Source organism: Corythoichthys intestinalis, chromosome 15 (assembly GCF_030265065.1).
Source record: "Corythoichthys intestinalis isolate RoL2023-P3 chromosome 15, ASM3026506v1, whole genome shotgun sequence".
Classification (NCBI taxonomy): domain Eukaryota; kingdom Metazoa; phylum Chordata; class Actinopteri; order Syngnathiformes; family Syngnathidae; genus Corythoichthys; species Corythoichthys intestinalis.
Window position 1 is genome coordinate 10669873 of NC_080409.1, and position 17621 is coordinate 10687493.

The 17621-nt window shown below is 42.0% G+C and overlaps 1 protein-coding gene across 2 annotated transcripts in view; it reads left to right on the forward strand.

Moving 5' to 3' along the window:
* Positions 1–1001: 1001 nt before the first annotated feature.
* The window catches only part of LOC130931550 (C-type lectin domain family 12 member B-like), a 29051-nt gene continuing 12431 nt past the window's right edge, over positions 1002–17621 (forward strand). For both annotated transcript variants that reach the window (XM_057860456.1, XM_057860457.1), the window contains exons 1-3: positions 1002–1107; positions 7772–7877; positions 8002–8094. In XM_057860456.1, coding sequence (XP_057716439.1) covers positions 1048–1107; positions 7772–7877; positions 8002–8094 — 259 coding nt within the window. In that variant the 5' untranslated portion in view covers positions 1002–1047. The remainder of the gene's footprint in view (positions 1108–7771; positions 7878–8001; positions 8095–17621) is intronic.

Consider the following 17621-nt stretch of genomic DNA (forward strand, 5'->3'; position numbering starts at 1 on the left):
AATAGCTCCTTGAAACAACGTTCAATCTTTTTCATATCTGGCAGGTATGTGCGGCATCCCACCCTTAACACGAGTGCATTGAAATATTACTCATTAGGCCTAGCGCCCCCTAGTGGGAACAGGAAATGCCTTTTTTTTACGAAACAGGCTCCTCCTCCAAGGAAAAAAAATCTATTCACCTCAAACCTGTATCAGGGGAGCCTTAAGACATGTGTTCAGGTGCCTGATGAAAAATACTGAGGTTTGGTTGAAGCAGAAGGGTCCAACAGGAGAAGTAAAAATGACTGAAGCCATTTCGTCTCACCACAAGTTTTGAACAGTCATAACTTCTACAACATATCTGCGCCAAACATATCGTGCTTGTTGAGTCATAGTCTGAAGGGTCCTGTAGGGGTCATTTGCATCAACCCTACAGCGCCAACTAGTGGCAATAGAAAGTCACTCATTTTTTAAAATATATGTCCAGTTCATTTCAGGTTGGTCATTGTAGTTTCAAGACCTTTTAAAATACTTATTTTACGGCCCATGTCCACATGTCTCTGTCTGTTGCTGTGATGACCCTTTATTCACTCCTTTTTTGTAGTCCTCTGTCCAATAGGGGTTTTTATCTCTTAGGTGTGTGAATGTAAAGAGGCAACTTTTGCGCATGTTAGGTTCTAATGAGATGATTAGAGAGGACGATCTGCCACCACCCTGACCTGCACACTGTCCGAGTTGCATGACGTCCGAGTTGCGCTAGATTGCGAGGGCCCGTTCAGTCCTGCTTGCAGGCCTAGTTCATGTGATTCTTTGTTTAATATGGTTGCAGATTCTTTGCCAGCTTTTACATTACTGTAAATCAATAAGACGTAGATCAGAGGCGATTGTTCTATGACTGCAAGGGAAGCTCGGCTTCCCCCAAAATGTCAAAAAAATAAATGATCAGATGTATACTGTTGTGTTTACATGTCATTGACTAAATACTGTATGGGATGAAGATCAGCACCTCCAAGTCCGAGACCTTGGTCCTCAGTCGAAAACGGGTCGTGCGCCCTCTCCAGGTCGGGGATGAGGTCCTGTCCCAAGTGGAAGAGTTCAATTATCTTGGGGTCTTGTTCACAAGTGAAGGTAGGAGGGAGCAGGAGATCCGGACTATGCACCGGTCCGGTCTGGTGAAAAAAGAGCTAAGCCGAAAGGCAAAGCTCTCGATTTACCAGTCGATATACACTGCTGGCCAAAAATATTGGCACCCCGGCAATTCTGTCAGTTAATGCAAAATATCTGCCAGAAAATGATTGCAACTTTAAAGGCTTTGGTAGTAATATCTTCATTTATTTTGATTGCAATAAAAAAACACATAAGAGAATAGAAAAAAAATTAAATGATTATCATTTTACACAAAACTCCAAAAATGGGCCGGACAAAAGTATTGACACCCTTCGAAAAATTATGTGATGCTTCTCTAATTTGTGTAATTAACAGCACCTGTTACATACCTGTGGCACATAACAGGTGGTGGCAATAACTAAATCACACTTGCAGACAGTTAAAATGGATTAAAGTTGACTCAACCTCTGTCCAGTGTCCTTGTGTGTACCACTTTGAGCATTGAGAAAAGAAAGGAGACCAAAGAATTGCCCTGACGACTTGAGAAGCAAAATTGTGAGGAAGCATGGGCAATCTCAAGGCTATAAGTACATCTCCAAAGACCTGAGTGTTCCTTTGTCTACCGTGCGCAGTGTCATCAATATGTGTAAAGCCCATGGCACTGTGGCTAACCTCCGTAGATGTGGATGGAAAGGAAAAATTGACGAGAGATTTCAACTAAAGATTGTGCGGATGGTGGATAAAGACCCTCGACTGACATCCAGACAAGTTCAACATGTCCTGCAGTCCGAGGGTACAACAGTGTCAACCCGTACTATCCGTCGGCGTCTGATGAAAAGGGACTCTATGGTAGGATACCCAGGAAGACCCCACTTTTGACCCAGAGACATAAAAAAGCCCGCCTGGAGTTTGCCAAAACTTACCTGAGAAAGCCAAAAACGTTTAGGAAGAATGTTTTCTGGTCAGATGAGACAAAAGTAGAGCTTTTTGGGAAAAGGCATCAACATATAGTTTACAGGAAAAAAAACAAAAAACGAGGCCTTTAAAGAAAAGAACACGGTCCCCACAGTCAAACATGGCAGAGGTTCCCTGATGTTTTGGGGTTGCTTTGCTAACTCTGGCTCTGGACTGCTTGACCGTGTGCATGGCATTATGAAGTTTGAACCGACAAATTTCGCAGCATAATGTAGGGCCCAGTGTGAGAAACCTGGGTCTCCCTCAGAGATCATGGGTCTTCCAGTAGGACAATGACCCAAAACACACTTCAAAAAGCACTAGAAAATGGTTTGAGAGAAAGCACTGGAGAATTCTAAAGTGGCCAGCATAGAGTCCAGACCTGAATCCCATAGGACAACTGTGGAGAGATCTGAAAATGACAGTTTGGAGAAGACACCCTTTAAATCTCAGAGACCTGGAGCAGTTGGCCAAAGAAGAACGGTCAAAAATTCCAGCAGAGCATTGTAAAAAACTCATTGATGGATACCGGAAGCGGTTCTTTGCAGTTATTTTGTCTAAAGGTTGGGCTACCAAATATTAGACTGTAAATATTTCTTACCATTAAAGTGACTTCTGGTGCTGCATGGTTTTGCTGATGGCTTTGTAGTCTGGTTGATACTTGGTGGGGTTAAGCTTCATGCTGGCGTTGAGAAACTTAGGATGCGTCTCTTTTCATGTTCACAAAGACACATGAGTCCTGTTTTTCCCCACCACACACGGAGCACTATTAGTGCACACCGAAACAAGTTTATCCATCGGTAGATTTTTTTCTTTAGCGAACTCAGTGAAGGACATGAATAAATCCTCCACTTTTGTTGTCCCTTTCATAGTCAAAACGTTGCAATCATGCAGAATAGGGATAAATTGCTTACGTCTGTTGACTCATCCAAAGCGAGAGAAATGACAGTGCTGCATTACGTCCTTCACTTGCGTTGCCTCAATTTATTTCGACATCATGATGGTCTTTATTCGAAAAGTCGTCAAAAACTCTCCACAAAGGCAAATTCCTCTGTCAGTTCCTGCTGAAAAGTACGATACTCCTTAGCTTTTTTTCTTTTTGCCATCTTCTCAAAAGGGTTTCCAAAATTAACTGACAAACGCGGAAAACAAAACTAAAAACGTGGGAAGTTTACTTGACGCACATGTGCACATCGGCTGCTATTTTTGACAGCAAAATACCGCGACCCTACTTGAAAAGTGTCTCTGCCTCTTCTGCGTTGCCAATGCGATTGATGGATAAATAATAATATAGATAGACACAACGACATGTATGTTTGCCACTTTCCCAATAAAATTACTGCGAAATGGCTTTCTAGTCGCCAATTGTAGTATATGGACCACGTGTCCCATGATCACCCTGGGCTCATGCAGCCGATGGCATGGGACTTGGGGGGGATCTAATATAGCACATCTAGGTTGCTATTTAATGATATCTAATGCGAATTGCGCTAGTGCTGTCGGGGCATTGAAAAAGATAAAATACGCCGCAAAAGTCACTTCTGCTCAATACTGCACAACACCAGCATATAGAGATGTTCCGATCCCGATCGATCGGGTCCGGTCACGTCATTTTCAAAGTATCGGAATCGGCAAAAAAATATCGGCCATGCCTTTTTTTAATATATACTTTTTAATTAAATCGTTTTCTAATTGTATTTAACGTTACAGACATAATATGTTACACTCATCCAGAGTCTTTAGTTTAGGCTTAAGGTAGGGTCATCAAATTTATCCATAACGGCGGTAATTTAAATTTTAAAAATTGTATCATGTTAAAATATGTAACGCAATTAATGCATGCGCTGCACGACCCACTCACGCATTGTCGCGCTCAATCTGTAATGGCGCCGTTTTACCTATATAGAGAGATAAAAGACAGCTTAAATGAGTAGAGTGAATTTTGGCAGCCTTTGGACCCTTTTTTTAATTGGCTAAAGCATTACAATTCCTCTTCCTGCGATTAGAAATATCATGAGAAGAAATGTGGGGAAACAAGGTAGCATTTGATCTTTTTCTTAACACCTTATGTTATTTCCCAACGCAGAGAAGATATGTCAATTGGTAGCACTACACACAGTCATGGTTCCAGTTCCCATCATGTATTTGGGTTGAATGGCTGCAGTATCATTTACTGAAAGCTCAACAAATACACTAGATGACAATATTTAGTCACAGTATACAAAGTCACAAGTCTTTCTTTCCGTGGATCCCTCTCACAGAAAGAATGTTAATAATGTAAATGCCATCTTGAGGATTTATTGTCATAATAAACTAATACAGTACTTATACAGTACCCTACCTTAAGCCTAAATACTAATAACATAATACTTATGTTGAATGTATTTATCCGTCTGAGTTTATTCATTTTTTTCTTAATGCATTGCCAAAATGTATATGATCGGGAAAAATTAACGGGAATGATTGGAGTTGAATCGGGAGCAAAAAAAAAAAAGCAATCGGATCGGGAAATATAGGGATTGGCAGATACTCAAACTAAAACGATCGGGATCGGATTGGGAGCAAAAAAACATGATCGGAACAACCCTACCAGCATATGACCGGTGACCGTCGCCGTTTCGCGCAATGTGCAACGGAGTATAACGAAACATCTTTTTTCTTTAATAATTAGAGATTTGTCTGCGAGACAGATGCAGCCATTCAAAGAGCCAGATCTGGCTTGCGAGCCATAGGTTCCCGACCTCTAGAGAGACTATGTCTCTTGACTGGCCTTGAAACGCCCTGGGATCCCGCCGGAGGAGCTGGTTGAAGTGGCTTGGGAGAGGGAAGTCTGGGCTACCCTGTTAAAGCTGCTGCCCCTGCGACCCAACCCCAGAACAAGCGGAAGATGATGGATGGATAGATGGATAAAATAACACAACAGGGCTAAAAACACATGTTGAGAGCATGGAAATGCAGTGGTGGGATGTAATCAAGTGTAGGCAGGGCTGTCAACAGACTTGCAGACTTCCTAAAACCACAGATATGAAAAGCAAACTGCTTTCGGCAGTTATACCTATAAACAGTGTTGGGCACGTTACTTTCAAAAAGTAATTAGTTACATTACTCACTACTTCTTCCAAAAAGTAACTGAGTTAGTAACTGAATTACTCTATAGTAAAAGTAACTAGTTACCAGGGAAAGTAACTATTTCCGTTACTTTAAAAAGAACTTGTTGTATGTCAAAGAATTTGAAATTTTCTGAGCAGTATTCGTGTCACTGGAATAGAGAAGAACAGACAGGTAGTCAACTTGTTAGGTGCTTCAGCAGATTTGAATTGCTTACCACAGATGTCGACAAAAGCTTTGCCCCGGGACATAAATTACACATTACATGCAGGTTCTTTCCTTTAATTTCGACAAACTTGAAATAGTGTCTATATCTCCACCTCTTAAAGGACAATTTTTCTTCTGAATGCTCTGCCATCCCGACCCTGTGCATCTGTTTTGCGTGTGTGTGTTTGCCACACGCGCTGTTCCGGTTTGCTTGTGAAATCACCGGCTCTGATTGGCTTACCACGACACATGACTCTAACCCTCAGCCAATCACAATCACTTCCATCGCATCTCTCGAGGGGCTGCATTCAGGTAGGCTTGTTTCCCGACAATTCACGTCACCTTCAAAGCGTCTGCCGTCCTCAAGATGGAAGCAGAACTATTGCTGACTGACAGTGGGAGATGGGAACGAGGCTAGCATCAGGTGTAGCAAACACAGAAACGTTACCAAACTTTGGAAAGCATTGTCTAATTGAATGAGCAGGGACAAACAGCTTGGAGTCAGAAGTACGTGCGCTATTCTCGAACCTGAACGCACCCCAAGTCTTGGATGACGACTCAACAGAGCAGAGAGTCGACTCGACACGGCTGGTAGTTTCTTCAATTTATTCAGAGTAAGTAGCGCATCGCTTTTGACCGTCAGTAACGGTAACGGTGTTGTAACGGCGGAAAAAGTATTACCCCGTTACTGAAAAAATAACGGCGTTACTCCCAACACTGCCTATAACACACTATAAAACGCAACAGCTTTTACACATGTGTTAGACTACGGAGGCTCTAAGGCAGGAGTGACGGAATGACAGAAAAATGAGGAGATGACGGTTGGGGTTACTGTATGCTGTTTTTTGTCAACCGTTATTTTGCACATCATGGAAAAAAAAAATATCATTTTGAATGAAAATCAGTTTCTCGTGTATGCCTTGTTACAGTAAGTGTAATGCAGTATCCTAATGCATGTGTAAAACCTGATGTGTTTTATTGTGTGCATTGTCACACATTACTTGAAAAAGTAATTTAATTATAGATCACTGATTACGTCTCAAAAACGTAATCCAGTTATTTTACTGATTACTTCATTACTTTTAAAGTAACTTAGTTACTTTGATAATCTGTCAGTTACTTTTTACCCATTTTTCTCCCTTTGCCGCATCAACATAAGAATGACAACAGAAAAATGTCATCACATGTAATTGACTTTCCGATGATTGAATTTAAAGGGGAATATCAGAATTTCGCGCTAGCTTAGCCACTCCGGAGCCCTGAAACTAACAAATATCTGACAAACTGCTTGGAATTTGTTGAAATCAACTCCACCGACCAATTAAACCCAGTTAACTCTTAAGATTAAACCTAATGTCGAAATTTCTGAATTTCGGCTTATGGTTAACAGCATATCAGTGCTAATGTAAAACAATGCAAACTGACTGAACAAAATTGCAAAGTTGGTGGCGGGCGCGGATGCGCGTCCACAACCCGGAAGTACTCCTCTCGACACACATGCGGTCAATTTGGTCACAAAACGTGGCGGCAACTAAGCACTTTACACTCAATCGGACTTACAACACATCCCACAGGTGCGAAACGAACACATCACCTCACGGCATAAATGTGCAACACGCATATGATGTAAACAAAGTTTGCCAACTTGGAGCGATAACTGCCCGTCGTTGCTACGGCAAAGCTACGAAACGGCCGCGCATGTAGGAAGTCCAACCTTTTGCTGATACCCTCTAGAATGAAGGAAAAATACTCACCTTCATTCATGGATATCCACAGATGAACATTCCCTCGCAACGTGTCAACACTCGGCGCCAATGTCCACCCGCCTGGCCCACGCCTTCAGTCCCACAACACATGGGACACGAGACCAAAACCGGAAATAGCTAAGAGGTTGTCATGGAAACACTTACCGGGAACCTTTTATTTGAGCATTTTCTATTCAAAATGCTCTTTGTACATGACTACAATAATCTTAATTTTACATACATTATGAGGCAATGAAAAAATAGTAACGCAGAGACACTTAAAAAACTAACTTTAATCAGATTACTGGTGTAGAAAAATGAACGCGTTAGATTACACGTTACTAAAAAAGGTATTCAGATTACAGTAATGCGTTACTAACTAATGCATTACTGACAACACTGATTGTGTGTTATCGGTATAACTGCCAAAAACAGTTTTCCTTAAATTTACGTGGTTTTAGAATGTTTACTTCACCTTAATTCTCGGTCAGAAGACTTTCCTCAAGAAGCATTTGAAAGGGAAGTACTCTCTTCCCAAAAAGCAGACTTTCTCTTCCCCTTTTCTACCATTAGGTAATTGCTTCTCATTTTCCAACTGAGTTTAGCAATCTCAAATAGGATTGTATTGTCCTACCGTTGGGTTGATTCTCTGTAAATCGGCACGTTTTCAGAAAGAAGAAAAGAGAATGACCGGTTTGGACTCAAAGAGCGGATTTAACACTCTGGTTTCTCAATACGAGGATGACTTGGAACCTGCTGGAAAAAATGGGCAACAAGGTACTGATCATTTTAAAAAGGGCGAGCATTTTAAGCCTCTTTTGAACTGAAGTATTCTGAAATCCAAAGATAAGGTTCAAATATTCTTCAATAAAGTGGCTGCAAATGTATTCTGTCATTCCAGCATCCTGCGCGTTACTTTACAAAGCAGCTGTGGCGAGCCTGGTGATACTCGCTGCCTTATTAGTGACGGTTGACATTTACCTGCTGAATTACTGTAAGTCACTTGATAATGCATTATATTGTACATGTTTTGGGGTAAATACGGCTGTGACGTGTCCTCATTACAATGACTAAGTCATCGTGAAATAGGTGGAGAATAACAAAGCTTTGCTTTTTAATACAGTGTGTAGTGTTGATCTGGGTCCAAGTTAACCGTTTATTGGGCAACTGGCAACTTTTGGTTTAAAAAAAAAAAAAAAAAAAACTTCACCTCACTAAAACCTGGCATCCATATAATTGGACATCAAATTTTGGGTCAATGTAGTCCACAATACCGACATTTGGCATCGAAGTGTAGCCTACACTACATGAGAGAAAATGTGGACGCCAGGTCTAAATTATGAGTACAATATTTTTTGGACTATGAAATATATAATAAAATATATTTACATGTATGAGTAAAACCAGAGTACAAGTATAATTTTAGGGGAAATTTATTTGATAAAATCCAACACCGAGAGCAGACATGTCATATTGAAAGGCAATTTAAATTATAAATAGAATAAAGAACAACAGGCTGAATGAGTGTATGGTATGGTAACGTTACATGACACACATAAACAATGAACTGAGAACGTAACATGTGAAATGCTATAATACAGTAATGTGTTGATAATTTCACACATACTGTAAGTCGCTCCAGAGTGTAAGTAATGCCCGGGTTACGAACCAGTTCCGTTTCTACGCTGGCGATTTCCGCGTAAGTCGGAATTAACCATTTAAGTACCCCTAAATCTCAAAATAACTATCCAAAAAGTCCAAAAGTATTGCATTTTGTTTAATGATGGCGGATACACTGCCCTATGGTGGCAGCGTTGGGTCTGGCTGGACTGTCGCCACGTATGACTAAGAAGCAGACTCAGACGTCTGACATGGATAAAGGATACACTGCTGGCCAAAAGTATTCGGACCCCTGCAATTCTGTCAGATAATGCTCAATTTCTCCCAGAAAATGACTGCTATTACAAATGCTTTGGTAGTAATATCTTCATTTATTTTGATTGCAGTGAAAAAATACATAAGAGAACAGAGAAAAAAATGAAATCATTATCATTTTAGACAAAACTCCAAAACTGGGTTGGACAAAAATATTGGCACCCTTTGAAAAATCATGTGATGCTTGTCTAATTTGTGTAATTAACAGCACCTGTTACTTACCTGTGGCACATAACAGGTGGTGGCAATAACTAAATCACACGTGCAGCCAGTTAAAATGGATTAAAGTTGACTCAACCTCTGTCCTGTGTCCTTGTGTGTACCACATTGAGCATGGAGAAAAGAAAGAAATCCAAAGAACTGTCTGAGGACTTAAGCAAAATTGTGAGGAAGCATGGGCAATCTCAAGGCTACAAGTCCATCTCCAAAGACCTGAATGTTCCTGTATCTACCATGTGCAGTGTCATCAATACGTGTGAAGCTCATGGCACTGTGGCTACCCTCCCTAGATGTGGACGGAAAAGAAAAATTGACAAGAGATTTCAACGAAAGATCGTGCGGATGGTGGATAAGGAACCTCAACAACATCCAAAGAAGTTCAAGCTGTCGCGGAGTCCGAGGGTACAACAGTTTCAACCCGTATTATCTGTCGGCGTCTGAATGAAAAGGGACTTTATCGTAGGATACGCAGGAAGATCCCACTTCTGACCCAGAGACATAAAAATGCCAGGTTGGAGTTTGCCAAAACTTGCCTGAGAAAGCCAAAAACATTTTGGAAGAATGCTCTCTGGTCAGATGAGACAAAAGTAGATCTTTTGGGGAAAAGGCATCAATATACAGTTTACAGAAAAAAAACTAGGCCTTCAAAGAAAACAACAGAGTCCCCACTGTCAAACATGGCGGATGTTCCTGATGTTTTGGGGTTGCTTGGGACTGCTTGACCGTGTACATAGCATTATGAAGTCTGAAGAATACCGACAAAGTTTGCAGCATAATGTAAGGCCCAGTGTGGGAAAGCTGGGTCCCCCTCAGAGGTCTTCCAGCAGGACAATGACCCAAAACACACTTCAAAAAGCATGAGAAAATGGTTTGAGAGAAAGCACTGGAGACTTCTAAAGTGGCCAACAATGAGTCCAGGCCTGAATCCCACACCTGTGGAGAGATCTGAAAATGGCAGTTTGGAGAGGGCACCCTTCAAATCTCAGATACCTGGAGCAGTTGGCCAAAGATGAATGGTCTAAAGCACAGGTGTCAAACCGATTCCAGAAAGGGCCTAGTGGGTGCTGGATTTTGTTCCAACCGATAACGCGCCGAGAGTTTAACCAATGAACTTCCTGCTGAAACAAGCAGCACCTGACAAAGTTTAACTGATTACGCATGTAAAAGATCTAATTGGTGAAAAGGTGTCCTCTTCATTGGTTGGAAAAGCAAACCTGCACCCACCAGGCCCTTTCTGGAATCGGTTTGACACCTGTGGTCTAAAGTTCCAGCAGAGCATTGCAATAAACTCATTAATGGATACCGGAAGCGGTTGTTCGCAGCCATTTTTTCTAAAGGTTGTGCTACCAATTTGTGGAGTTTTGTGTAAAATGATAATGATTTAATTTTTTTTTTCATTCTCTTTTGTGTTTTTTCATTGCAAGCAAAATAAATGAAAATATTACGACCAAAGCATTTGTAATTGCAATCATTTTCTGGGAGAAACGGAGCATTATCTGACAGAATTGCAAGGGTGCCAATACTTTTGGCCAGCAGTGTAGCTGTGCTCTGGTTTGGCCCACATAAAGCTGTAAGTTGCTTCAGCTAATTTATGTTTGTGTATGCTTTTGTAATTAAGCTTACAGCTACAGTTTTTGCAATTACGTTTGAGCGATTTGCTATGAGAATTGTAAATACGTTAGCATTCGCTAATGGATACTAACATTGGCGGACTTGTTATGTAAATTAGGTAAATTTAATCTACTACATTTACATATTGATCAGACTAGATCGACGTTTGAACACCAATTGTTTTGTTTCAAGTGTTTTTTTTTTGTTAAAATGTGTGTCGTTTTGAACATTGTCATGTACGAGACGGAGGACCCAGTTGCGTATCGCAGACACCGGATTTTATTGATGTTGACAGGCAAGGGAAAACTATCAGGTCAAGCAATAATGACAAGTTGACATGCAGACCTATGTTGGATCGCTGACGACCTGACACTGGATGTTGTCTGCTCAAGGCTTATATAGTGTTCTCAGTTATTCTTTATGACATAATAAAGGGCTTTGTGATGCATGAGTGTGAAGCAATATGATGAAACATTACTAGCTGAAATATTACACATGCAAGAAGACGAAACATTAATGGCAGAAACATTAATACGTGACAGAACCCCCCTCTCAAGGGACGGCTCCAGAAGTCCCAAGGATTGATCCCACCGAGGGCTACTAATCAAAGTCCATGGCCTCATCCTCTGAGGGCATTGGCTCAATCTCCTCTTCGCCAGTGGAGGAATCAACTACCAATGGCACAGGGTCGGGTTCAGAGTCAGAGTCAGATGCAGGCATGGGCTGAGAGCAAGTCGCTCTAGGTCGACCCCGCCGGACGGACGGTTGGTCCGGATGGAGGCGGTGGAAGTCTGATATGAGGGTCCGATCTACAATCCGCCCAGCTGGAACCCACATCCTCTCCTCAGGGCCATATCCTTCCCAGTCCACCAGATATTGGAGGCCCCTGCCCCGACGGCGTGACTTGAGCAGGCGGCGAACTGTGTAGACAGGACCGCCTTCCACCAGGCGAGGAGGGGGAGGTGGTGCCGCATTGGGGACCAAGGGGCTTTCATGGACTGGCTTTAGTTTGGAGACATGGAAGGTTGGGTGAACCCTCATAGATCTGGGTAGTTTGAGACGGATAGCTGATGGGCTGATGATCTTCTCGATGGGAAACGGACCAACGAACCTGGGTGGCAGTTTACGTGACTCCACTTGGAGTGGCAGATCCCGGGAAGAAAGCCATACCCTCTGGCCCACTTGGTAAGCAGGGGCTGCGGTCCGTCGTCGGTTGGCTCTGATGGCATAGAATGACAGTGTTTCCTTCAGAAGGAGGGAGTCCAGTTACAAAGTCCATTGATATATGGGACCAAGGACGTTTGGGGACTGGCAGGGGTTGGAGCAAGCCGGCTGGGGGACGGCTGGTGGTCTTGTTCTGGCTACAGGTGGGGCAGGCCTTTACGAAGTCTTGGACATCTGTTCTCAACGATGGCCACCAGAATCGCTGGGAGAGCAGGTGGATGGTGCGTGTGACCCCAGGGTGGCAAGCCAGGTGGGAGTTGTGGCCCCACTGGATCACCTGGGACCTCAGATTATCAGGAACAAAGAGGCGATCAGTGTGGCAGGCCCTGGGGCCAGGCTGATCCCGGATGGCTTCTTTAACCTGCTCCTCAATGTCCCAGGTAAGCGTGGAAACTAGGCAGGATTCCGGGTTAACAGGACTGACAGGTTCAGGTTTGGTGGGTATGATCGCCTCCCTCAGGCAGGTCTGGTGACATCTACTGCCCCATTCTCGTACCACTCCAGTTTCCCAATCTATGTTAGGGTTGTGCTGGCGCAGCCACGGATACCCAAGGATGGGGGGCTGATCTGGTGAGGGAAGCAGATGGAACTGAATGGACCCGTGGTGCTTTCCGGACAGAAGCATGGTCACCGGGGCTGAGATGTGGGTAACTGTGCCGAGTAGATGTCCATCCAGAGCTCGTGCAGGAACGGATGGGGAAAGTTGGTGACGTCGAATGCCGAGCTGCTGGGCCAGATCCACATCCACGATGTTGGCCTCCGCTCCAGAGTCGATGAGAGCGGTCAAGTGATGGGTGGTGTCAGTCAACAGGAGACGAATTTGGAGAAGTGGTTTACGAATGGGGGGAGACAGAAGACACGTTGAGCTCACCCGAATCTCCCCGACGTCTGGTGAGCTCTGGCTTTTGCTGGGCAGGTTGCGATTCGATGACCCTCACCTCCGCAGTACAGACACAGGTTAGAGGTGAAACGTCGCTGGCGCTCTTCAGGAGTTAGGGCAGCACGGCCGATCTCCATGGGCACAGGCTGGTTTAAATGAGTGGGAGTAGCAACTAGAACAGGCTGAGAGGCAGCTAAGGGAACAGGCTGAGAGGCAGCGGGTGCCTTCCGACCTCCCCTCTCTCGCCGTCGGGTCTGAATCCGACGGTCAATGCGGTTTACAAGGGCAATGGCTTCATCAAGGGTTCTGGGTAAATCATAGGAGACGAGCTCATCTTTGATGTAGTCCGCCAGACTGTGATAGAATGCGTCGATCACAGCTTCCATGTTCCAATCGCTTTGCCTCACCAGAATACTCTGACACTGACTGACTGCCTTGACGGATGGTCATAAGGGCGCGGGATGTCTCAGTGTTAGCACAGCTCGGGTCGAACACTTTGATCATTTCATCGGCAAAGGCATTGAAGTTGTTACAAGCTGGTGTTTGTCTCTCAAATTCTGCTGTTCCCCAAAGCCGAGCCCGACCAGTCAAGTGGGTGATGACGTATCCAACCTTAGCCCCTTCGGTTGAAAAGGTCCGGGGTTGCAGGGAAAATTGGACTTTGCAGCTTGTCAGAAACGCTTGTACCTGAGTTGGGTCGCCGTTAAAATGTTCGGGGTTTCCAATCTTGGGCTCGGGAGCGTCAATAGCCAAGGCTGGGTTCACCGGAGCCGAGGCTTCTGGAACCAGATCATGGGATTGTGATGGCGATGGAGTTGCCAGTTTGGTGAGAGTTTGGATCACCTGAGTCAGTTGTTCTTGCTGTTGCTGGAGTTGCTGCTGGTGTTCGTGGCCAATCTGGATTAACGATGCGAGGTCACCAGACATCCGGGAGACCTCCTTTTCCGTTTGGTGAAGACGGTCCAGAACAGAGGGTTGATACGCTGGTTCCATTCTGGTCAGGTCGTACTGTCATGTACGAGACGGAGGACCCAGTTGCGTATCGCAGACACCGGATTTTATTGATGTTGACAGGCAAGAGAAAACTATCAGGTCAAGCGATAATGACAAGTTGACATGCAGACCTATGTTGGATCGCTGACGACCTGACACTGGATGTTGTCTGCTCAAGGCTTATATAGTGTTCTCAGTTATTCTTTATGACATAATAAAGGGCTTTGTGATGCATGAGTGTGAAGCAATATGATGAAACATTACTAGCTGAAATATTACACATGCAAGAAGATGAAACATTAATGGCAGAAACATTAATACGTGACAGAACATAAGTGTACATATGTGTGTTACAGCTTTAAAAGTTGTCAAAAATGAAGGAAGTAAAAAGCTTCAACAAGCACAATTGCTTTGTTTGCTGTATGTAAAGCTGAACAACTTCAAATTTAGTGAGGACAGAACACGTCAAATTAAAGGGTATTATAATACTAAGGGGCTGTGAGATATCAATAGAACCATGATGTGGCAAGATAACAAATATTAATAAAGTTAACAAAAAAATAAATTACATTCATGACCAATTATCGAAAATAGATAGAAAATTACGAACATTTCCGAAAGTATTCCGGAAACAGCCGAATGGGGCGGAGACGTTACAACAAGGAAACAAAAGGTCGAGGCAGGTGCCATCGTTGTTTATCGATGAGAGAGTTGCGTTTGTGTTTTATCAAAAAATCGCTAAAATGGTTCAAACCTGTCATGCTATGTGGTGTACAAATAGCCCTTTGTCGCAATGTAGTACCCATGAGTTCCTGAACGTGAGAAAAATAGCTGGACTACGCAGACAATGAGTGAAGTTCGTCCGTGCTAAGAGGGCTAATTTTGCAGACCCAGCCTCCGGCACGGTTTTGTGTAGTGCGCATTTTACACCTGAAAGCTATTCGAACTATGGACAAATGAAATCAGGTTTTGCTAAGAAATTGCTGCTGAAAGCAGATGCGGTGCCCACCATACACGCGCAGCCACCTAAATGTCCCGAGATATCAAGAAAGAGGACGATGACTGGCTCAGATGAGACCACCCCAGGCAAAGCAAAGGAGGGAAATGGCCAGAGTGAGTACTCTTTTATAATAAAAAACATATCACGCATTGGATATAGGACTGGACACATGTATAAATTATCGTTTGTAAAATATATAGATCAAATCCTCTAATCCCATTCATATTTGTGTCTGTTGGCAGAGCAAAAACCTATGATAGCACAATAAATGATAATTATTCTATACATTACTTTATTTTGCGGTCACTGTGTATCAGCTTCACAAAAAGAAATGCAAAACAAACAAATCGGTGTTTCCCACACGATCTGTTGCCGGTGTTCTGCCAAAATCTCTTACATCGGCGAAACGTGCTACATTAGTCAAATTTGACACCCAAAGTACTACCAGTGCGCTCTAAACTTGTTTAGTATTTTCTTAAGGCATTTTTTTAGTACGTTATTCCTGTATGCATCGAAACAAAACAAGTTTAGAGCGCACGGTAATACTTTAGGTGTCAAATTCGACCAATGTAGACGTTTTGCCGATGTAGAAGATTTTGGCAGAACACGGGTTGTTTCCTTGTTGTGACGCCACGCACACAATATGCTAGATTTCTGGGATCTCGGGCGCCGGTCGTTTTAGCTTGACAATCGATCCAAATTTCTATCATTTTCTTGGTGTTGCGATGTGTGTAATTACACGAAGTGGCATGATATGAATCCAAACGGCATGAGTTCATGGATAAACGATGGAATATTAGCATTTCCCCAGGTGTTGTAAAATCCTTTAATAAAGTAAAAACTAAGATACTGTGAGGTATAATAAGTTACTGTTTATGTGACAAAAAAACAAAACAAAAAAAACTGGAGACAAAATGGCACGTAACCCGGGAACTACCTGTAGTTTGAAAAATATGGTATATATATTTTTTTCATGATCATTTTCTTCATTATATTCTGTAAATTTTGAAGAATACATAAAATGATGAATGAAAGAAATGTAAAGACAATACGAATATTTTTTTAGAAGAAAAACAAGATGATTTTCTTTTGATTTTGTTTTGAAATCTCATAGTATTTATTTAATTCATGACAGGCAATGACAACAACAAACGTTCAATTCATTTAGACTGGGAGGACACGCTGTGAACGCTCATGTTTTTATTTTTAATATATGTTTTGTTAATGATATATTTGGTTAATGAGTACAACAATGTTAATTTTTGTTGTTTACCTGCAATTAAATCACTTTCTTTTCCCGTGATAAAGAAAACAAGATCAGACATTGATATTTGTGAACATTTCTTATTAAAGAAGAATATTTAATGGGGTGTCCTAATTTTTTCACATGCCTGTATGTATGGACGGAAGCTGATACGTCAGAACTTAAGGATAAGGGGTAGGAGTAAATAATAAATAAATAAATGGCTTCTTCTCACTCCTTTTCAAATATTCATATTTTGTTATCTTTTATTTGATTATTGTTACTGATTATTGCTACTTATTTTTTTAAATATTTGAAATAAACATGTTCAAACAAACAAACAAACAATATTTGCTGTTTTTTTTCCTTTTTTTGAATTTAAAATCACTAAAAAAGTTATGTGAAAAAAATAAGTTAAATGACCATAATTCGTTTTTCCTTTCCTGAAAATAAATAAATAGATAAATAAATACTGTATAATTTTTATATATATATATATATATATATATATATATATATATATATATATATATATATATATATATATATATATATACTGGACTGTCTCAGGAAATTAGAATACACAATATTCTAATTTTCTGAGACAGTCCTGTACATTAATCCACCATTTAAAGCAGGGGTGTCCAAACTTTTTGCAAAGGGGACCAGATTTGGCGTGGTAAAAATGTGGGGGGCCGACCTTGGCTGACGTCCTTTACATAGAACAATATACAGGACTGTCTCAGAAAATTAGAATATTGTGTATTCTAATTTTCTGAGACAGTCCAATACAGTGCCTTGCAAAAGTATTCGGCCCCCTTGAATCTTGCAACCTTTCGCCACATTTCAGGCTTCAAACCTAAAGATATGAAATTTAATTTTTTTGTCAAGAATCAGCAACAAGTGGGACACAGTCGTGAAGTGGAACAACATTTATTGGATAATTTAAACTTTTTTAACATATAAAAAACTGAAAAGTGGGGCGTGCAATATTATTCGGCCCCTTTACTTTCAGTGCAGCAAACTCACTCCAGAAGTTCAGTGAGGATCTCTGAATGATCCAATGTTGTCCTAAATGACCGATGATGATAAATAGAATCCACCTCTGTGTAATCAAGTCTCCGTATAAATGCACCTGCTCTGTGATAGTCTCAGGGTTCTGTTTAAAGTGCAGAGAGCATTATGAAAACCAAGGAACACACCAGGCAGGTCCGAGATACTGTTGTGGAGAAGTTTAAAGCCGGATTTGGATACAAAAAGATTTCCGAAGCTTTAAACATCTCAAGGAGCACTGTGCAAGCCATCATATTGAAATGGAAGGAGCATCAGACCACTGCAAATCTACCAAGACCCGGCCGTCCTTCCAAACCTTCTTCTCAAACAAGGAGAAAACTGATCAGAGATGCAGCCAAGAGG